General features: G+C 38.8%; 2 protein-coding genes and 1 non-coding gene across 4 annotated transcripts in view; 2 read left to right on the forward strand and 1 right to left on the reverse strand.

Moving 5' to 3' along the window:
• LRCH2 (leucine rich repeats and calponin homology domain containing 2) overlaps positions 1-23,398 on the forward strand; it is a 91,459-nt gene that overhangs the window by 65,226 nt on the left and 2,835 nt on the right. The window contains exons 15-20 of one of the 2 annotated variants that reach the window (XM_039256081.1): positions 5,829-5,873; positions 8,125-8,175; positions 10,852-10,909; positions 11,688-11,800; positions 11,991-12,128; positions 12,283-12,360. In XM_039256081.1, coding sequence (XP_039112012.1) covers positions 5,829-5,873; positions 8,125-8,175; positions 10,852-10,909; positions 11,688-11,800; positions 11,991-12,128; positions 12,283-12,360 — 483 coding nt within the window. The remainder of the gene's footprint in view (positions 1-5,828; positions 5,874-8,124; positions 8,176-10,851; positions 10,910-11,687; positions 11,801-11,990; positions 12,129-12,282; positions 12,361-23,398) is intronic. The other variant, XM_039256083.1, reaches the window with a different exon arrangement.
• LOC120247963 (ATP synthase subunit f, mitochondrial-like) lies at positions 3,836-4,082 on the reverse strand. Its single transcript, XM_039256079.1, is given in 2 exon segments — positions 3,836-3,864; positions 3,962-4,082. Coding segments are annotated over 2 exon segments (150 nt in total).
• LOC120247973 lies at positions 8,513-8,641 on the forward strand. Its single transcript, XR_005532457.1, has one exon. It is a non-coding gene; the product is annotated as a small nucleolar RNA SNORA35 (small nucleolar RNA).

The following is a 23,398-nucleotide window of genomic DNA, read 5'->3' on the forward strand; positions in this document are numbered from 1 at the left end:
AACTAGTAAAATAAAAGCATATAAATTCTGACATTTTATCAAAACACTTGCATACCATGTACTAAGTGCGAGGCACTGTTCTGAGTACTTTACAAATATCAACTCATTCAATATTCATAACAACCCTATGAAGTAAGTACATTATCATTCCTGTTTTACAGATGGAGAAATTAAGGCACAGAGAGGCTAAGTAATATGCTCCAGGTCACCTAGCAAATAAGTAGCCGAGTCAAAATTTGACCCCTGAGCCTATGCTCTGCTGCCTGTTTATCTACTGTGGATAGCCTAATATCAAATTAAAACTTTCAAATCAATACAGTTTCATTGTTTTTAAAAATATTTTACCGTAACCCAACCGAACTCCCTTTTAAAAATTTTGTTTAAATGTTTATTTTTGAGAGAGAGACGCTAAAGTGCGAGTGGAGGAGGGGCAGAGAAAGAGGGAGACGCAGAATCTGAAGTAGCACAGAGCCTGACGCGGAGCTTGAACCCACAAACTGTGAGATCATGACCTGAACCGAAGTCGGACCCTTAAAACCGACTGAGCCACCAGTCGGTGGCCACCAGTTTACCCCCAGCTGAACTTATCAATAAAGTCTTAATAGAAGCTTCAGTGAGCCTTTAAAAAAGTTCTTTAATTTAATTGCATCATTTGTTGATAAGGATTTTATTTTTTATGTCTTAAATTACCTCCTGTAATGTTTCTCTTTTATAAGTTGCTAAGAGATCGAACGGGATAATATTTGAAATGTCCATTACATTATCATCATTCAACAAACGTTAATTTCTTCCATACTTTAAATAAAGTGGATGCAAAGAAAAGCTTTAGTGACTGGGAAATATTTTAAGGAGATATGTAGTTCTCCTCAGTAGTCAGAAGATGTCAGTGTTAGGACACTGTAAGAAAATGGAACGTCAACAATTTTTTTCCTAAGAAGTAAAAAAAAAAATATATATATAAACCCTGAGATAGTTTCTAAGTCAAAAACATTCAGAATTGCCAGGATTTTCTTGATTAAAACATCATTGATAGCTATGAAGTGTCTTTATTTAAAAAACAATTTCTTTTAATCACCCATCTCCCAGGAATCAAAAGGGTTATTCATAGGATATGTCACTGAACTTAGTCTGGATTTATAGTTCATTCAACATTAAAATGCACCACCTTAGAGAGTCATATCAAAATATCACCAGAATATCATCAGGCTCACTCAGTGATGGACCCTTTAGCTTTATTGTGTTAAGAAACATACAGAGCTTTTGTTGCCACGTTACCCTAATGCATATAAATGGCTAAGCCACACGATTTCTTTATGTTCCATGGTAAATTATTAATGGTGTTGTTATTCAGTGTATTGAAGGTATTTGTGTGAATGTTTGTTGTATGTGGGTCTTCAGTTATTGCTTCCTAAGTTGCCGAGACTGATTTTGGGTAGCAAGGTTTTCTCAGGTAAGCCCCTCGAAAGAAGTAAAAAAGGTTTCAGCATATTAGCCAGATTATGTGAGCAAGAAGTTAGATTGGGTCAGATTGTATGAGTAAGTAAATCACCGTAGCAGACTTACACTAACTCTTCTAGGCTCCCAGGCCATTCTTGTGTAGATTACTACTCTACTAAATAAAACCTAATGTCTTTATTGCCAAAATAAAGTCACTGCGTTTTTCAAAGTAAAGGTATTTCAGGAAATACATTCCTTTATTAAGTTATTTACAGAAAGGCAAATGTATTTTACACTTTACAGATATGTATTAGTCTTTTTAATGAGATACACAATAAAATATGAACATCTGATTTTTTGATAAATTATATAAATTAGTAGCTTTAATTTCTTCTAAGAATGATAACACATGAATTTCTAAATGCATTTGATGATTGATTTCTAAACAAAAAAAGTTAAAAAGCATTAGAATAACTATACCATATCAGTTTTAAGGATGATTTGATTTATCAAAATGCCATATATATTTGACTTCAAATGTATCTTATTGCTGTTGTGATAAAACATTACAATGACCCTTAGAATACCTATCTGATTCGATAAATATAGTATAATGTTTTAATTTATTTAAAATTTTTTTAATGTTTTTTAAATTTATTTCTGTGCGAGAGAGAGAGCGCGCCAGCGTGAGCAGGGGAGGGTCAGAGAGAGAGAGAGAGAGAGAGGGAGATACGGAATCTGAAACAGGCTCCATGCTCTGAGGTAGCTGTCAGCACAGAGGCCGATGCAGGGCTTGAACCCACGAACCATGAGATCATGACCTGAGCCTAAGTCGGACGCTTAACCAACTGAGCCACCCAGGTGCCCTAATGTTTTCATTTAAAGGCTAACTCCAAGGGAAATATTTTTATATATTTTCTAGGATCATGATTACTTTTGTACTGGAATAGGGAAGCCAGCTGGGTTTGTGAAATAACCTGATTTGTTCTGAGTCAGAGTTTGTGCACGAATTACTGTCTCTTCTGCAAAATTAACTTAAATTTCAAAAGTGAATTGACCTTTTGTTTCTTTGGTTTGTAAACAGGTCTTTATTATATTACCTGAATTTAGAAATAATAAACTTTAGTTATTCAGACTAATACTAATTGAGGGCAGCTGAGTTGATTCAGTACAAATCGGACTTACAGAATATTTTCAAATCTGTGTGTATATTAGGTTTTGGGTTTTAGGACCTTCAAATCTGTGCAGTTAATGCAAACTAAGTAGTACCTTTCTAAGTTTTCATTTGTAATGAAAGGTTTTCATGAGAAATGTAGTTGAGTAGTAGGTAGTATTATTACCATCTGTGTTCTTCATCATCCTCTGTTTCCTTCCTTTATCTGTTACTCACTTCTCTACATCCTTTCCGTCTCTTTACTTTCCATCTTATGACTGCGCTTAGACTTCCACAGTTATCCCCAACTCCCTTGCAGCTGTTGCCTTCTCTCTTTTCTTTTAGGGCCAAACTTTCTTGACTCTCTAGTATCAATAACACAGAGCTTGGACTTAAAATTTTTTTTAATAATAATAATAATTTTAAATATTTTTTTTAATGTTTATTTATTTTAAGAGGGAGAGAGAGCATGTGAGTGGGAGAGGGGCAGAGAAAGATAATCCCAAGCAGGCGTTTGCTGTCAGGGAAGAGCCTGACTCGGGGCTCCATGAGATCATGACCTGAGTCTAAATCAAGAGTCAGACACTTAACCGACTGAGCTACCCAGGTGCCCCAAGTTTGGACTTTTAAACCATGCTTACCTATTTCTCTTTAAGTTTTATTACCTTCCACAATTCACTCTCCTCAACTAGCCATACTGCTATCTTTGTTTTCTGCATAGACTGAACTTTTTTATTCCTTTGTTCCTCCTTCTCCTGAGAATGCCCACTAGCCCTTTTTATTCCTGGCAGACTTCTGCTCTGCTAATCACTGAGGACTTAGAGATGGTAGTATAGCATAGGGGTTAATATCCTTGACTTCTCAAATCCAACCGCTTTGGTTCCCAGTTTTTACCTTGGATATCTACTGACTGTGCGACTTTGACAAATTACCTAACCTTGCTGAGCTTAATATCTTTTCTATCCTCAAATGACTCTAATAGTGTCTTCTTTTACAGGATTGTTTTAACTATTGAGCTACTTAATAATGTGAAGTGCTTATTAATTAGAAAAGCATTTGCCACAGAGTATACGCGTAATGAATATTAGCTTATTATTCACTCAAATGGCATTCTGGCATGAGCCCTCTTCTATCAGGTATTAATTCTTAATTAAAATAGGAAAGGTCTCAGCAAATTATCAGGGGTGCCTGGCAAAGAAGGTCGTGGTCAGGAATGCAGAGTGCATGCTCCACACTGGGCCTTCTTCAGCGGTACTTGCGTAGCTGCTCGTGTTTGCACTCGTAAGTTGAAAAGCACGTGAGACGCCAGCAGCATAGAAAGCCCGATGATGCCCCCCCTTTGTGGTACTTGCTTGTAATACTGGTAGGAACCTCGTTGGAACCTTCCAACGGTGCCTTCAGGGGCGAGGTCCTGCATCAGTACTCAGCTTGGCAGCTACTCTGTTCTGACATCCATGATTTTCTTCTCCTTTATTGGTATGACTGACGCCATCTTCAGGTGCTGGGGTCTGCTGTGCAAATGTCGCTCTTGTGCTGAAGTAGAGTAGGACCAAGAATACGTGCTGCCAGTGAGCATTGTGTCTAGGGGTGGCCAGTAGGTCTGTTCACACACGGCAGCCGCATTCGGTGGCTGTCTCTGGAACGTCGGGTTGCAGACATATGGATGGAGACTATGTCTGGGGTCAGCTTGAAAGAGCACCCGGGTTGGGTGGTGGTAATTGTCATAAATCACTGGAGAGACAGTGGAGGAACTTAGATCTCGTGTTGGTAATCCGTAGTAGTGCTTGTCCCCCAGCCTGTGGTTGAGCTGTCAGGGAGGTGGTCTCATTTTCCAAGAGTTAGGGAATACAAAGCTGCATAAGTAAAGTAAATAGAATGTTGAATGCCAGGCAGAGACATTTGAACATAATTTGCAAATAGGTTTTCCAATAGGAGAGTCATGAGTTGCAAGTGGTATTTTGCGTGTTTTTAAAATAATTTTTTTAATGTTTATTTATTTTTGAGAGAGAGAGAGAGAGAGAGACAGAATGCAAGCAGGGGAGGGGCAGAGAGAGAGGGAGACACAGAATCCGAAGCAGGCTCCAGCCTCTGACCTGTCAGCACAGAGCCTGATGCAGGGCTCGAACCCACGAACCACGAGATATGACCTGAGCCAAAGTCGGACGCCTAACTGACTGAGCCACCCAGGCGCCCCAGTATTTCGAGTGTTACAACCTGCCACTGATTTGCGGGGATTTTTGTGGTGAGGAGGACTTAGAAATAAGAACTCTAGTGGTTGTCGTATTGCATTTTCTTCAATTCTTGATTCTAAAAACAAGCACCTTTTCACATAGTAGCATTTTTAAATTTTAAGCATATTACCTTTGTGCCTCAATATAAGAAGCAGATAAGAGTGTTTACTTTAGGGTTGTTATGATGATTAAATGAGTTGATACATGTAACACACTTCCTTCAGTGCCTGGGGTATAGTAAGCAGTAAGCATTAGGTATTATTGCTGTTACTGTTATTGTATACTCAATGTAAACATCTAATGTTGTGTTTTATCTTAACTGAAATCAGTAGGTTTCTTAGAAGGCATTTTGGAATGGTGAAATTACAGACTCAGTGTGAGATAATGGGGGCCCAGAATAAGTTGGCAGTTGTAAGAATTCAAATGTTTATTTTTGAGAGAAAGACAGAGACATAGACAGCACAAGCTGGGAAAGGGCAGAGAGGGAAACACAGAATCCGAAGCAGGCTCCAGGCTCTGAGCTAGCTGTCAGCACAGAGCCCGATGTTGGGCTTGGACCCACAAACCGTGAGATCATGACGTGAGTCCAAGTCGGACACTTAATCAACTGAGCCACCCAGCTGCCCCAGTAGTTACAAGAATTCAGAAGATGTAAGTCTGGGAAAGATTGCAGAAAGAGTTGACAATGATGTTTTGGATATAGTGGGTTAAGAAAACGGGAGAACTTAAGACAACCTTCCGGTAGCAAAGCTGAAAGAAGGGGACATGGATTGGCTCAGGAAGGACATGTTACTAGATGTGTAGAACAATGCCTTGCATGTAGCAAACCCTGTATGTGTTAGCTATTAGTAAGTGCTAAGGACTGTTTAAACTGGTTCTACATCTAAACTTAGTATCAGATAATTTAATAAAAGTACCAAAATACGAATAAGCCTTATGTAGAATTTACTAGTAGGGAATTCATATGTTCAAATAAAAATAAAGTATATGTTTTAAATTTCTTTCAGTATAAATCATCAAGGAAGAGTTCAAGTGGCAATGAAAACGATGAGGTAAGAAAAGAGAGTAAAAGCAGCAATTATTTAAAATGTTTACTTTTCATATGTAGTTGGTTCAGTCAGTAAAATGTCATATATCTGTCAGTTTCTTTGTTAGTGACTTAATGCATAGGTTTTTTCCAATAATAAAAACAAAGCATCGTCATGTAGTTATTAATTAAATATGTAATTTCCATATATCTTTTACCTTGAATGGAAATTCTAATAGTTCAGGTTTTTCTTTTGAATGTTTCTTTATTTTTGAGAGCACGTCAGAGTGAGAGCAGGGAGAGGCAGAGAGGGAGAGAACGAGACACAGAATCAGAAGCAGGTTCTAGGCTCTAAGCTGTCAGCACAGAGCCCGATGCAGGGCTTGAACCCACGAACCACGAGGTCATAACCTGAGCCAAAGTTGGGCGGTTAACCGACTGAGTCACCCAGGTGCCCCATCTAATAGTTAAGTTTTAGAATTTTGTTAACATTTACTTTTTCTCATCTTTTGCCTCCCTAAACCAATCTTGTAATCAGTTGAGATTCTTTTGGAATTTGTTAATTTTTTTCCTGCAAATTCTGTCTACTGTTTTAACATTTGAGGGACGCCTGGGTGGTTCAGTCGGTTAAGCGTCCGACTTCGGCTCAGGTCTGATCTCACGGTTCGTGGGTTCGAGCCCTGCGTCGGGTTCTATGCTGGCAGCTCAGAGCCTGGAGTCTGCTTCAGATTCTGTGTCTCCCTCTCTCTCTGACCCTCCTCTGCTTACGCCGTCTCTCTCATTCTGTCTGTCTCTCTCTCTCTCTCAGAAATAAATAAAAAGCATTAAAAACTTTGAAATTAGATTTCTACAGTTTGTGCATTATTATACATTTTTCTACCTCATTGTTGTAAGTTATGCAGCAGCCTGGCATTTTTGAAATGTTACAGCGTCATCACCATGAATACTTCAGCTTTGTGTATTTTTGATTGAAGGGATTGGTAGTTAATTCCATGTTGAGTACTTGGCAGGGCTTCTGAAAACTTTCATGTTAAGAAATGGGATCCCACAGAAAATGTTTGCTGAACCCGGAGCTAGAGGTTCAGCTTGGCTCTTGTCCCTGTCCCTTTGTATTGTATATCCACTTTGGTCCTGCCTGCCTCATTTTCCAGTCACTTAGCAAGACCTCCTTTTTCTTTTTTGCTACTGAAATATTTTGGATACATTCCCCACCTGCACTTCTGCTGTTTCTGCCCTGGTACAGGCCCTTAGCAGCTTCCACCTGTGCCACCACCACTTCATCCTTGCTCTCTTCCTTTTCTCCCGTCCATTTTCCTTCACTGTGTCCCTGTCACTTAGAAGGTAAATTCCAGGTCCTTCCCGATCAAGCCCCCGCATACCACACCAGCCTCTGCTTGTGATCTGGCCTGCTTTCTTGTGCTTTCGGTGTACTGTCCAGCAGCATGGGCATAATATGCCAGGCATGGGTCTGTCATCGTACTGAGAGGGTTGTGTTATCTGTACAGATGAACCTGTTTTCCCCCTAGACTGCGAGATCCCCGAGGGCATGATCTCTTACCAGGGCTTAGTATTCCCATGCCGTCGCACGGTGCCTGACATACAGTGGGTAGTCAGTAATCTTTTGGTGAATGAAATGACGATGTCTTACGTGGTATGCATCTATGTTAAGATTTTTGGATTTGGTTGGTAGTAGTCATTCAACAAACGTGGACCATTTAATACTAGTTTAGGCAGTTAAATTTTTTGTAATGATTTCTAAGCCTGTATTAAATACGTGTAATTTTCCAGGTAAATGTTCCTATTTGAGGTGATGCACTTTTTGCTTGCCTCCACATCCTTCTCTCAGATTGTTATATATTGTTGGCATTTCCCATGAGGAATTAATCCTAATATATGGATCTCTTCTAAGAAATCTGGAAAGATCTTCCTCATTTGTGGTTATTTAACAGAAATAAATTCACAGGAATATTTGATGTGAATAGATAGTGCTTCTGATACCTTAAAATGCTTATGAATCACCTGGGGATCTTACTGATACAGATTCGGGTTCCGTGGGTCTAGGGTTGGCCTGAGATTCTGCATTTCTAACAAGCTCCCAGAGGGTGCCGATGCTGTTCGTTCACCGACCACACTTTGGGTGGCAAGGTGGTAAATGGTATTTTCCAGATTCTTCCTTTAGCAGTGGCTCAGAAACAATTTTCAGGTTTTCTTTTATGTGTCTAAATCATCAGTTGTATTTTAATTTCATCTTTCATCTTTTTATTTTTATATTTTAGCAAGACAGTGATAATGCTAATATGTCACCACAATCTCCAGTGTCATCTGAGGTACAAGTTCTGTTTTTATATATGTTTACATAGGTTTCTTCCTTGTCTCCTCTCTCTAACCTCATCTTTCTTTTTTTTTTGAAACAATTATTCACCCACATTAAAAAAACCACAGTAGATTAACTGTCCAAACCTAGTCTGTAAAAAAATTCTAAAGACCCCATCTTTTGTACAAATATTCATAATAATAATACTATCACCTAGACAACTTATTGGAAAATGCCTATAGAGCACAGAAAAGACTTCACTTTATAAGATTCTATGTTTTAGAATTCATCTATATTTTGAAATAAACGATAAGAGCAGCTTTATGATTTTAAATTTGAAAGAAGTAGTTCAGCATTGTGCAATGGCCTTTGGTTTTTCTCATAACCAGTTAGGTCTGAAAGCAATGCAAGAGAAACGTCCTTTTTCCACGAGAAACATCCCTGCGGTGGGTTGTTCCTATCGACAGGAGGGTACACATTTCCTGGCATCTTCGGCCTAAGGGCGAGCATGGGGAAGGAGGGTGGATAGATGAACGTTAGAGTTTGTGAGATCTCACCCAAATAAATACTCTGGTGGTTTGAATGATTGGTTCTTCTAATTTAGTTAGACCTATTGCTTTACAACAAGAGATAAATTGATGATTCTAAACAGTATCTTTTCTGCTTCACAGTACCTTATTTAGTATCCTAAAAGTGTGTTGGCATTAGTAAATAAACGATTTATGTATTCGTTTGGTGAATTCGGAACTTTGTCTAAATGTTGGGTCATCCATATTCACCATATACCTTCGGTTAATTACAAAGATAGTGTTTCATTTTATATAGGTGGTGTTAGTTTTTTTAAAAAAGCCAGGATCATTTGTCTATTGTTTTGGGTGAGTTGCATTATAAAACTTTTAAATGGACTTGGATATTAGTTTTATAAACACTTTTCTAAATTATTTATGTGGCAGGTAAAATGGTTTGCATTCTTTTATAAAGTAATTTAAATCAGGATATCCTAAAATAAGTCTGTGTCACATGCTTTTGTTAATCCTTTCTTTTACTTCAGTTACAATAAATGTAAGCATATGTGATGAGTTGCCTGGTTGCTTTATGATTTTGTGATCTATGCTCATGGGGAGAGAGTATTAGTGCCAGTTTTCTCAGATATACTATATTGCTTTTATAATACCATTTGCTTGCATTTGAATAAGTGAACTTTTGGGGAATTCATAACACTTTAACCAAAATAATGAAGACAGTTGGTGATGCTTGTGGATGAATGGCGTGATGAGCGCATGTTTTGGTGGCTCAATAACATTCAGCCTGAACTGCATGTAACATATTAATCAGCAGAAGATTCAGAGAATCACCAAAGTTCTGATTACTTCCATTTCGTCTGTGTAACAAAATGGTAAAAACAATTAGTATAGTTCTATACTATATTTTTTTAATTTTAATTTTTTTTAAAATTTTAAGTAGGCTCCCCGCACAATGTGGGACTTGAACTCATGACCGTGAGATCAAGAGTCACATGCCCCACCGACTGAGCCAGCCAGGCACCCCTTAGTTATAGTACTATATTTTTAACAAAGTGCTTGTCTGTACACTTGAACCTATAGCAGCCCTGTGAGCTGGGTGTTATCCTCATGATTTTATAGCTGAGGAGATTGGAGATTTCCCAAAGACCCCAGCCAATAAATGGTAGAGAAGTGACTGAAGCCTAGGCTCGAGCTGCTTCACAGTTGTTCCAAATTTTTAAAAATTTTTATGTTTGTTTATTTTTGAGAGAGAGACAGAGTGGGAGTGGGAGAGAGGCAGAGAAAGGAGGAGACACAGAATGTGAAGCAGGTTTCAGGCTCCAAGCCCTCAGCGCAGAGCCTGATGTGGGGCTCGAACTCCTGAACCGTGAGATCATGACCTGAGCCGAAGTCAGACACTTAACCGACTGAGGCACGCAGGTGCCCCACAATTGTTGCAAACATTAAGTAAGATACTGCTAGAATTGTTTTCTTATAACTGTACAATTTCCAGAGTGCTTTCTTTTAGTTATCTCAGTTAGTCTTCACAACACTCCATTTTAAATATGAAGAAATAATCACAGAGAAATTAAATGTTTTGCTAAGCCTTCTAACTCCAAGCTCAGACTTTGAAAATATACCAAAGTTCTTTCCATAGCACACCACTGTGTGAAAAGCACTTTGAAACAATGTGCATTCAAATAGATGATCACTTGTCATCTGCTGGTATCACCTATCACTCCCGATTACTGTGAATGTGTAGATTTGCCTCAGATTATGTACTGAAATGTCAAGCCATAGTAGATACTCAGTAAATGTTGCTAATTTCACTTATTTTTTTCACTGAAGCTTACTTCATTTCTTTGGAAGCTTTAATCTGGTTCTTCTTTCAAAAAATGATACCTATTTATTTTGTATAATTCAGTAAGTTTTAATTTTCCTTATACTATGAGAGAGAAGTACTTAAAAGCTTATGTAGTCATATCAATTAACAAAATTTATAGATCTTTTAAAAGTGAAATGCATCAATTTGAATTGAAATGCAGTTTGCCTTTCTGTGCTCCACTAGTCATGGAAAAAACTAAATACTTCCAAAATGGAAATGAGTATGAATAACTACCTTGGTTAGTTTTGAAAGAAAAGTGGTTTTATTTCTTTCTTTCTTTCTTTTTTTTTTTTTTTTTTAGGAGTATGATAGAACTGATGGTTTTTCACATGGTCCTTTTGGCTTGAAGCCTAGATCAGGTAAATATATATTTTGCAAATAAAATTTATTGGTTATATATGAAACTAGAGTTTTCCTGCTTAAATGGTATTGATTCCGTAGTTTTAAGTACACACAGATTCTTTCCCCTCTCTTAAAAGTAATTTTCTCTTAACCTTATTTGTCTTTCCAATTCCCATCCCCCATTTCTTTCTTCCTCTTTACCTTCAAGCTCCTGAAACCTCAGCTTTTTGCCTTAGATATACTGCAGTCTTATTTCTACTCTACTGTGACTGCTATTAGAATGACCACTCTGCCAGCAGACCAAACACTGTTTGAAATTCTAGCACTCCATTATATTGTGGTTTTAAAAAGGGATCTTTTCGCATTTGGCAAGCCCAAAAGAAAATGGATCCATGTTACTTGGCAAGGTATTGAATTATAGTTTTTATTCCTGAATAACTGTACTGACCTTCAAGAATAATTTCCTTTTTCTTTAAAGATAATAACGGCTGATGTATGTTCAATAATAATTTTTAACCTGGATCATAAGTTTTTAAGAACCTATGTTTAAATAAGAACATGTATAGGTGGTAGGAATCGTTACACTTGTCTTCCCTGTTGCTTTCAGTTATGCAGATAAGTAGATTTCAATGATATTCTATCAAAAGTATTTAGAATGTATTAATGAGTAATAGTGTTTTATGTAGTTTTGTACGGATTCTTTTTTTTTTTTTTTTTTATCATGCTTCTTTCCCCACCACTGGTTGCTGCTTCCTATCAGCCTTGCGATAAGCTAGGACATTTCTGTTTTTATAGCTTTTAGCCGCTCATCTCGTCAGGAGTATGGGGCAGCAGATCCAGGATTTACAATGAGAAGAAAGATGGAACATCTCCGGGAAGAACGAGAGCAAATACGACAACTTCGCAATGTAAGTGAGATTGGCCTTACAGATCTGCTTTGCGGAAATGGGTTTAACTTGGAAAATTAGCAAGCTAGTTGTATTTTATTTGCAAAGATAAAGCTTTTTAAAATTTTGGATTACATAATGGTTAGTAATACAAATATGTAGCATTAATGTTTAGACAGAATATCTGTGATTTATACCCATTTCTTTATAGAATCTCGAATCCAGGTTAAAAGTCATTTTGCCTGATGACATTGGAGCTGCACTGATGGATGGGGTTGTTCTTTGCCATTTAGCCAATCATATAAGGCCGCGCTCTGTAGCTAGTATTCACGTGCCATCACCAGCAGTGGTAAGTTTCTTCAGCAGTTCGTTAGTTCTCTTAAGGCAGATAGAGCTTCTCGAAACTATCTTTAAATAATATACCTCAATAAATGTAATTTTTAGTTTTGATAAATTTTCATATAAATATGCCTGAAAAATCCCTTTTTTCCATTACTTCACAGCCTAAACTGAGCATGGCAAAATGTCGAAGAAATGTAGAAAATTTTCTTGATGCATGTAAAAAGTTGGGTGTCTCACAGGTAACTCTTCTTCTTCTAACAAAATGATCATTTATATATTAATTTATTATGTGCATACTGGTGTTCCTCTTCACAATAGGAACAAATAATGCTTTCTGGACATGAAAATGAATACTTTTCCTTGGTACCTTTGACTGAGTTCCAGCTTTAACTGTAGCAGCTGTCTAATGAATGTTTTAAAGCTGCTTTTAAAGTCATTTATAAAATAGCTGCATATATGCAAAAATGCAGTAATCATACATATGATTGAAGAAACATACTTAGTGTCTGTCTTAAAAGTTGATCGTGATGCAATTGCTGCTTTCATTCCTCCTGCTAACAGACAGTTGGATTGCCTTGTAAATCCATGGATAGACTCTCATCAGAAGATTGGCATTCAGTGTGAACAGCGTTTTCGGCTTTATTTAGAATGTCAAATTCAAAATATTAGTAATATATTATGATCATTTCTCATGGGACAAACTTTGAGATTCCTAGGGTTTGGCTTATGTTTCAGGTGATAATCGCAGTACTATAAAACTAACAGTTAAAGTAGTATTGTAAATGTATAATGAAAACAAATAAAGTATTACTTTTTTAGAAAACATTATAGGCCCAACACCAAGATGATCAGCTGTTGAGAGGACATGGTGTTGTAGCAGATCGCAGTATAGTTGTGATTTTTTTCCCTTTTATTTATTTTTATTTTATTTTATTTTATTTGTATTTTATTTTTTGCATAATTTATCATCAAATTGGCTAACATCCTTTTATTTTTAAAACTTTATTTTTATTGAGATATAATTGACCCATAACATTGTGTAAGTTTGGTGTACAGTGTGTTGATTGGATACATTTATATATGGAGTTTTACTCCTAGAGCTCTTTTTACCTGTGTCCTAATAATCTGGTCTACAGATTTCCACTTCTATTTTCTTTCCTCAAGTGAATAAATATAATTTACATAGAGAGAATCAGTTGAATTATCCTGTAATTTTGAAACTACATGCTGCTCTTCTTTAATTACATCTTTATCCTTGTCATGATGTTTAAAATTTTAATTCTTAAACATTTTTATGTTAGGTCTTTTTTTTTTTGTACTCTTAATCTCTCATTGAGAAAACAGAGAAATTAGGAAGTTTTGTTTGCTAGTTAGGATTACATTATATACATACTTCTGTTTTGTCATTTTTAAGAGTTTTTTGGGGAGGGACATTCTCAGTAAACATTTATTGAATGAATGTACATTTTAACGGATGAGTAAACTAAGGCTTAGGGAGGTTAGAGAACTTGTCCAAGGTCACATCTTTAGTACACAGTGGAGCCAAGCTAGGAACCCAGGTGGTCTAACTTAAGAACATATCCTCAAGCTTGGATACTCTCTATTTCTGTACTGTTCTATAAAAGAAAAGACATTGCAACACATTCCAGATCCTTCTTGGTACAGTAGGCAAGGAACATCGATTAGGAAGGTCTTATGAAAACTATTCTACTTAGCATAGGCTAATATTCTCTTTCTAGCTTGTTTTAGGAAATGGTTAGTAATCCACCCATGCTACCACAAGACGGACTATGGAAGGACCATGTTCAAAACTTTCCAGCTACTAGCATTGGGGGAAGAGTTTTATCATTAGTTTCTTGTTTTCCCATGACATAAAAATGGTAGTATAGAGTCCATTTCTTCATTTATTGTTTTATTTCATTTTAATGTATTTTTGTATTTTATTTTTAGAGAGAGGGAGCAAGTGAGCTAGGGGCAGAGAGATGGAGAGAGAATCCCACAAGGGGCAGAGTGAGAGGGAGAGAGAGAGAGAGAGAGCTAGGGAGAGAGGGAAGTGGGGATCACTTGAAGTTGGGCTCAAGCTCACCCGATGTGGGGCTCTAACTCATGAACCATGAGATCATGACCTGAGCTGAAGTCAGATGCTTAAGCGACTGAGCCACCCAGGCACCCCAAGAAATTTTTGTATTTTTAATAGCTTTTTTGAGGTATAATTGACATACAATAAAGTGCATATAGATAAGGTATACAATTTGTTAAGTTTTGGCATGTATACACCATGAAATCATCACCATAGTCAAGATAGTGAACATGTTCATTACCCCCAAAACTTTCCTCGTGTCCCTTGCAATCCTTTTTTCCCTAGGTAACCACTAATCTCCTATCTTTTATTATAGTTTAATTTGCATTTTCTATCTAGAGTTGTATATAAACGGAATGATAGAATATGATCTTTTTTCTGGCTTTTTTCATTCAGTATAATTGTTTTAAAACTCATCAGTGATGTTGCACATATAATAGGTCATTCCTTTTTATTGCTGAGTAGTAGTAGTAGTTCATTGCGAACCACAATTTGTTGGTTCATTGACTTGTTGATGGTCATTTAGATTATTTCCAGTTTTAGTGACCACTTAGGCAAATAAGACTGCTATTAACATTTGTACACAAGTCTTTGGATCTATACATACATTCTTTAATTTGGGGTAGATATCCCAAATTAAAGGAGTAGCATGAATGAAACCTATGGTAGGTGTGTACTTAACCTTACCATTTTACATTCCTATCAGCAGCGTATGAGAGTTCTAGTTCCTCTGTATCCTCAACAGCATTTAGTATAGTGTTTTTTCTTAAATTTTCCCATTCTGATAGGTATGTACTCATTTGTCAGTGTGGTTTTAATTTGCACTTCCCTGAAGACTAATGATGTTGATCATCTTTTCAGGGGTTTATTTGCCATTGGTATGGCTTCTTTTATGAAGTGTTATATTCTATTCTTCTATTTTTTTAGTCTCTTTTTTCAAAGTTTATTTATTTATTTAGAAAGCACACATATATACACGGAAGATGGGCAGAGAGAGAGTGGGAGAGAGAGAATCCCAAGCAGGTTCTGCACTATCATTGACTGAGCCTGACGTGGGGCTTCATACCATGGACCGTGAGATCAAGACTTGGGCTGAAATCAAGAGTCAGACGCTTACTCAGCTGAGCCACCCAGGCCCCCCTCTTTTGTCTGTTTTTTAATTGAGCTGTTTTCTTGTCACTGAGTTTGAGATTTCTCTATAAATTATGAACAAAGTTCTTTATCAGATATGTGATACATATTGTATCTCAAGTCTTTGGCTTGTCTTTTCATTCTCATTATAGTATCTTTTTTTAAGTTTATGTATTTATTTTGATAGAGAGCTGGCAGGGGAAGGGCAGAGAGAGAGGGACGAGAGAGAATCTTAAGTAGGCTATGCGCTGTCAACACAGAGCTCAATACGGGGCTCAAGCTCAGAAACCATGAGATCATGACCTGAGCCAAAGTGGAGTCAGACACTCAACCAACTGAGCCACTCAGGTGCCCCTCATTATAGTATCTTCCAAACAGCAAAAGATTTCTGTTTTTTGAAGCAAAATTTATCATGTTTAAAAAGTGTGCTTTTGGTTTTGTATGGAACCACAAAAGACCCTGAATAGCCAAAGCAATCCTGAACAAGAAAAGCAGAGCTGGAAGTGTCACAAATCTAGACTTCAAGCTATATTACAAACCTGTAGTGACCAAGACAGTATGGTACTGGCACAAAACAGACAAATAGATCACTGGAACAGAATAGAAAACCCAGAAACGAATCCACAACTATATAGTCAACTCCTTTTGACAGAGCAGGAAAAATATCCATGGGACGTCTTGCCATTCCTTTGTGGTGTCTTCCATTTCTTTCATCAGTGTTTTATAGTTTGGGGAATACAGATCTTTTACCTCTTTGATTTGTTTATTCCTAAGTGTTTCATGCTTCATAATTTGTGTATGGAAATGCAACAGATTTCTCTATGTTGATTTTGTATCCTGCAACTTCACTGAATTCGTATATCAATTTTAGCAGTATTTTGGTAGAGTCTTTTGGGTTTTCTACATAGAGTATCATGTAATGTGCAAATAGTGAAAGTTTGACTGCTTCTTTGCTGATTCGGATGCCTTTTATTTCTTTTTGTTGTCGGATTGCTGAATCTAGGACTTCTAGTACTATGTTAAATAACAGTGGTGAGAGTGGACATCCTTGTCATGTTCCTGACTGTAGAGGAAAAGCTCTCAGTTTTTCCCCAGTGAGGATGATATTAGCCATAGGTTTTTCATATATGGCCTTTATGATGTTGAGGAATATTCCCTGTTGAGGTATATTTCTTGAGGGGTTTATCATGAATGGATGCTGTAGTTTGTCTAATGCTTTTTCCGCATCTGTTGAGAGGATCATGTTGTTTTTATCCTTTTGTTTATGAATGTGGTGTTTCACGTTGATGGATTTGTGAATATTGACCTGCCCTTGCAACCCAGGAAGAAATCCTGAGTGATCATGGAGAATGATTATTTTAATGTACTGTTGGATTCAATTTGCTAGTATTTTGTTGAGAATTTCTGTGGCCTGTAGTTCTCTTTCTAGTGGGTCTTTGGTTTTGGAGTCAAGGCAAAGCTGTCCTCATAGAATGAACTTGGAAGTTTTCCTTCCATTTCTATTTTTTGGCATTGTTTGAAAAGAATAGGAATTAACTCTTCTTTAAATATTTGTTAGAATTCTCTGAAGCCATCTGGTCCTGGACTTTTGTTTGTTGGGAGAGTTTCAATTACTGATACAATTTCTTTGCTGGTTACTATCAGTCTGTTCAAGTTTTCCATTTCTTCGTGTTTCAATTTTGGTAGTTGATATATTTCTAGGAATGTATTCCAGATTGTATTCCAGATTTTCCAGTTTGTTGACATACAATTTTTTATAATTTTCTCTTATAATTGTATTTCTGTGGTGTTGGTTGTGATTTCTCCCCACTCATTCACGATTTTATTTATTTGGGTCCTTTCTCTTTTCTTTTTGATAAGTCCAGGTAGGGCTTTATCAACTTTATTAATTTTTTCAAAGAACCATCTCCTGGTGTCTTTTGTTCTACTATGTGTGTGGGTTTTTTTTTTTTTTTTGCTTCTGTATCATTTATTTCTGCTCTAATATTTATTATTTCCCATCTACTCTCTTTAGCTTTCGTATGTTGTTCTTTTTCTAGCTCCTTTGTGTGTAAGGTTAGGCTGTGTATTTGAGATTTTTCTTGCTTCTTGAGGTGGCCCTGTATTACTGTATACTTCCCTCTTATGTCCACTTTTGCTGCGTCCCAAATCCTTTGGACCATCTTGTTCATGTTCATTTGTTTCCATGTGTTTTTTATTTCTTCTTTAATTTCCTGGTTGACTTTTTCATTCTTTAGGATGATATTCTTTATCCTCCTATGTATTTGTGGTCTTTCCAAAATTTTTCTTGTGGTTCCCTTCAAGTTTAATAGCGCTGTGATCTGAAAATATGCATGGTATGATCTCTGTCTTTTTGTAATTGCTGAGCCCTGATTTGTGAACTGATACATGATCTATCCTGGAGAATGTCCCATGTGCACTTGCGAGGAATGTATATTTTGCTGCTTTTGGATAAAATGTTCTGAATATATCTGTTAAGTCCATCTGGTCCAGTGTGTCATTCAAAGGCATTGTTCCTTGTTGACTTTCTGTTTAGATTTGCCCACTGATGTGAGTGGGTTTTAAAGTCCCCTGCCATTATTGTATTATTATCAATGAGTTCCTTTCTGTCTGTTATTGTTTTATATATTTGGAGTTCCAGTTGGGGGGCATAAGTATTTACAATTGTTAGATCTTGTTGGATAGACTCCTTTATTATGATATAGTGCCCTTCTTCATCTCTTGTTACAGTCTTTGGTTTAAAATCTAGTTTGTCTAAGTATTGCTACTATGGCTTTTTTGTTTTTGATGTCCATTTGCATGGTAAATGGACTTTCAATCTGCAGGTGTCTGTAGGTCCAAAATGAGTCTCTTGTAAGCAGCATATAGATGGGTCTCTTGCTTTTAACGTTTTATTTATTTTGAGAGACAGAGAGAAACAGTGCGTGAGTGGAGGAGGGGTAGAAAGAGAGAGAGACACAGAATCCGAAGCAGGCTCCCGGCTCTGAGCTGTCATCATCTGAGCCCAACACAGGGCTTGAACCCACGAAATATGAGATCATGATGTGAGCCATAGTTGGACAATAACTGACTGAGCCACCCAGGCACCCCTAGATGGCTCTTGTTTTTTATTCATTCTGACACCCTGTGCCTTTTGAGTGGAGCATTTCACCCATTTACATCAGAGTAATGATAGATAGGGTTTTGGTGCCATTTTATTCCTTGTTTTGTCTTTGTTTCTAGAGATTGTCTCTATTCCTTTCCAATCTTTGTTACTTTTGGTCTTTCTTTCCCACTCAAAGAGTCCCCTTTAATATTTCTTGCAGGGCTGGTTTAGTGGTCACAAATTCTTAGTTCCTGTTTGTCTAGGAACATCTTTCCTTCTTTTCTGATTGATTGCCTTGCTCGATAGAGTATTCTTGGCTGCAGCTTTTTCCAATTCAGCACATTGAATATATCATTCCACTCTCTTCTAGCCTGCCAAGTTTCTGTAGAGAGATCTGCTGCTAACGTTATTTGTCATCCCTTGTAAGTTAGGGACTTCTTTTCTCTGCTGCTTTTAGGATTTTTTCCTTATCTCTGTATTTTGCAAATTATATATTTTGGTGTTGGTCTGCTTCTGTTGATTTTGATGGGAGTTTTCTGTGCCTCCTGGATTTGGAAGTCTGTTTCCTTCCCCAGATTAGGGAAGCTATAATTTCCTCAAATAAACCTTCTGTCCCCTTTTCTCTTTCTTCTTCTGGGATTCCTATGATACATTTCATCAAGCTACCGAGTTCCCTAAGTCTATATTCATGGTCCAAGATTTTTCTTTCCTTCTTTTGATCAGGTTCATTATTTCCGTAATTTTTATATATCGTTCGTTCCTCTGCTTCTCCCATCCTTGTGGTCATCGCAACCAGTTTTGGTTTCGAATCTTGGTTATTTCACTTTTCATTTTGGCCTTACTAGTTTTAAGCTCTTGTACCTCTGTGATAAGTGTCTCCCTGATGTCTTCTATGCCTTTCTCAAGCCCAGCTAGCATCCTTATGATTGTTGTTTTAAATTCTAGATCAGGCATATTGCTTACATCTGTTTTGATTAGATCCCTGGCCTTGACTTTCTCTTTTTCTTTCTTTTGGGATGAATTCCTTTGTCTTGGCATTTTGTCGAGGTTTCTGTCTTCTTCTGTGTGTTAGGAAAGCCTGCTGTGTTTCCTGCTTCCGAGATTAATGGCTTTATGAACAAGTCATAATTATAATATACAGGGCCTGACGCCTCAGAAAGTGTCTCTGTATGCTGCACGCACGCCGCTGCTGTGTTATGGCTGCTCTGTCCCTTAGGTTAGTCCTCCGTACAGTTTCTCCTTGCCTGCAGTGGGGAATGTTGGGAACTTGGCCAGAGCATGGCGAGTTCCAACTAGGTGCACTTTGGTCTGCTTGGTTAACAGAGACCTGATGCTATTTCCGCCAGAGCTGAAGCCTTGCAGAACTTTTTAGTCAGTAGGATGCGGTTTGTGCAGGGTTTTGTGCTGGTCTTCTGGGGGAGGAGCCTGCCGCGCTGGTTCTCAGGGGCGTTTGCCCGAGAAGAGCAGTACCAGCACCACACAGGGTGGCGGGGCTTGGAGTAAGTGGCTTCAGCAGCCACTGTTGGCGCTGTGCTGTTTGCCGAAGTGAGTCTGTGCTGAGGGATGGGAGAGGGAGATGGCACCAGTCAACTCCTTTGTCCCCAGAGAGGGGTTGGTGCTCACTGCTGTTGGGGAAGCCCTCCCACAGGAGACAGTAATTTCCTCTTGTGTGTCCTAGGTGGTTTTCAGATCGCTGTTTTCACAGTATGTCCGGGTTGTTTGCCTGCCTGGAGCAGTGCAGTGCACTTTGGACTCCATCCCAGCCAGGCCCACTGGGCTTAAAACTCCGAGCTTTAGGGACAGGGTGTGGGGCAGGGGGAGGCTATGCTGGTCTTCCCGGGGAGGGCCTCACTGCACTGCGATTGGTGCAGGTTTGACCCAGGAGGGCAGTCACAGCAGAGTGTGAGAGTGTGGGGTTTGAGGCAGAGTGCACTAAAGAGCCAGCGTCCAGGCTCTCTGCCCTCCGCGGGTGTCTCTGTGTCTGTGCTGCGGGGCGGGGATGGGGAATGGCATCCACTGGTGCCTTTGTCCCCCGAGGGGACATTCCACTTCTCTCCCAGGCGCTCCTGGAAGGGAGGACTGCTTCTGCCAGTGCCTCTCAGGTGATCCACGTGTCACACTACTGCCCCCCCGGTTACCCGCCTGCCTCCTTTCACAAGAGCTCGGCAGCGCCCTCAGGGCTCTGTACCAGCTGTGCCACAGACCTCTAACACTCCAGTCTTTGAGCCCCGCTGGGTGCAAGAACTCACGAAAGTCAGCCTCTCCTTTTCCCAGTCCGTGGCTTTGGCGAAGTGTTTCCCCTATGCTATCCCCTGTTGCGCTCCTCTCTCTGTCTTCGCCTCTCCTTTCTCCACAACCAGGGCTCCTTCCCTTCTCAGCACTTGCGATCCTTGTCTTCACCAAACTATGGCTCGTCCCTTTAGCTGTACAGTTTGTTCTGTCTGTCCTCAGGTGGATCTTTGGGTATGCAGAATGATTTGATGTTTCTCTAGCTGTGTTCCAGTGACGAGGGAAGCCTCGGGCCCCCCTCGTACTCTACCATCGTAGCTCCTCCCCTAGAATATTTTTATCATCCCAGAGAGAAACCTCTTACCCGTTAGTAGTCTCGGTGTCCGTACTCCCCACCCCCAGCCCCGCACCCCATTCTGTTTCTATGGATTTGCCTATCCTGGACATTACACGTAAATGAAGTCCTACAATATGGGATCTTTGGTGTCTGCTTTTTTTCATTTTGTCTAATGTTTTCAAGGTTTATCCATGTTGTTGCATAAAGCAGTGCTTTATTGTTATGGCTGAATATTTGATTGTATGTCTAGGTTACTCAGTCACTCGGTTCTTGTCCTGGATGCACCGATGAATTAGAGGTCCAAGACCAGAATGGGGAGATAGAGTTTATCGAGTAGATAAGTACAGTACCCTTTCAAGAGTGAAAGCAGGCCACTGTCGGAGTAAGAATGGCAATGGACCTGAGAAGCTCTAGCTACAGCCTTGTAAGCCTGCTTTGTTTACGTATAAATTTGGCTTTGATTGGCATTTTTGATTGTTGGCTGCTGATTATGTAACACTTTGGCTTCTGTGCATTGTGCCTACTCATGATGCATTCTGTTATAATTATTTTTTATTTATGTACTGCATATTCAAGAGCTTTTAATGGACTTTGCTGTGACTTTAAGGTAACCTAAGGTAACAGGGGATAGCACAAGGTAACCTTTTGTGCTCTTGCTCAGTTCTTAGAAGACCCTTTGTACCTTTTGAGCCAACTCTGTGGCTAGGCCTTTCCTGTTCTGTTAGCCCTTAGAGGTGGCTGTTAACCTTTGGGGATGCCTCCGAGGGTGTGGCCAGCACTGCTTTATCCCTCCTGGCTGATATCTAACTAACTGATTAACATTTATACCACATTTAGTTTACACTTTATAAGTTGATGGACATTTGGGCTGTTTCCACTCATTGTGTATTATGAATAGTGCTGCTATGAATGCTCATCAATGCATTTATTTGAACACTTGTTTCAGCGTTCTTCATTCTGTCCCTAGGCCCTAAGGACACAGTCAAGGGCAGGGGACAGGAGGGAGCAGGCAGAGATTCTCAGAGGAGCCGGGGAACGTCACATCATTTACCGTGCTTGGGAGATGTTCACAACTGCCGCTTTCGGTTTCTTGTCACTGATGCCTGTGTCACCTCCCCTGCAGCACCCCTGCCCCTGGTCAGCTAGGGACCCAGTCCTGCCAATGCCTCGGGTGGGATTGGGCTCTGGGCTCGGTGGGGGAGCCTGGGGTGCAAAGGCTGGAGGGCCCCCATTCCCCCAGCCCGCACCCAGATTTCCTCCAGAGCTGAAGTGTGGCTCTGACCCATTTGCCACCGCTGACTGTTTTTGGACATGCAGCACAGTGCCCGGCATCTCCAGCTCTGCAGCTGGATTGGGGGCCCTCGCCCAGGGCAAGTTGACAGTAAGCTGGCAGCGCTCACTGGCATGAGGCGCCCACAGCCAGCGTGCTTTTCATTAGCATTTCCCTAATGACCAGTGATGTGGGATGCGTGTCCATGTGCTTTTTGACTATTTGTATATATTCTTTGGAGAAGTGTCTTTTCAAACCCTGTGCCCATTTATTAATTGGATTATTCACTTTTTTATTACTGAGTTGTGGGTTTTTTTTTTTCTATATTCCAGATAAAAATACTTTGTGAGATATATGCTTTGCAGATGTTAGCTGTTGTTTTTCTTTACGGATGAACTATATCAGGTTGAGAAGATTCCTTTCTGTTCCTGGTTTGCTGAGAGTTCTTCCCAGGAATGGATGTTGAATTTTGTCAGAAGCTTTTTCTACAACTTCTGAGATGATAACATCCTTTTTCTTTTCACAGTATTGTGACTTACGGTGGTTGATTTTCAGATACTAACTCCAACCTGGATTTCTGGGATAAACACTCTTGGTCATCATAGATTTCGTTATTGTGGTGATATTGTTGAACTCAGGTTGATAAAATTTTGTTTAGACTTTTTACATCTGTATTCATGGGATATTGGTCTTTAGTTTTCTCTTAATATCTTTGCCTGGCTTTAGTGTCATGGTACTATTGACCTTATGAACTAGGTTAGGAAGCATTCCCTGCTCCTCACGTTTTGTGAAGATTTTATGTAGAATTGATATTATTTCTTTTTAAAATATTTGGTCAGATTCTTAAATGAACCCATCTGGGCCAAGAGTTTTCTTTGTGGAAAGGATTTTAAGTACAGTTTTAATTTCTTTAATAGATACCAGGCTATTCTGGTTTTTTGTTTCTTCTTGCATGAACTTTTGGTAAACTATCTGACAATTTGTCTCTTTCATCTAGTTTGTCAAACTTATTATTATAAAGTTATTTATGATGTCCCCTTATCAATTTAGTATTTGTAATATCTCTTCTGATCTTACTTCTCTTATTCCTGATGTAGGTAATTTGTGTATTTTCTTTCTTTTTTCTGATTAACCTAGCTAGAGGT

This window comes from Hyaena hyaena, unplaced genomic scaffold (genome assembly GCF_003009895.1).
Source record: "Hyaena hyaena isolate Hyena2069 unplaced genomic scaffold, ASM300989v1 scaffold_556, whole genome shotgun sequence".
Taxonomy (NCBI): Eukaryota; Metazoa; Chordata; class Mammalia; order Carnivora; family Hyaenidae; genus Hyaena; species Hyaena hyaena.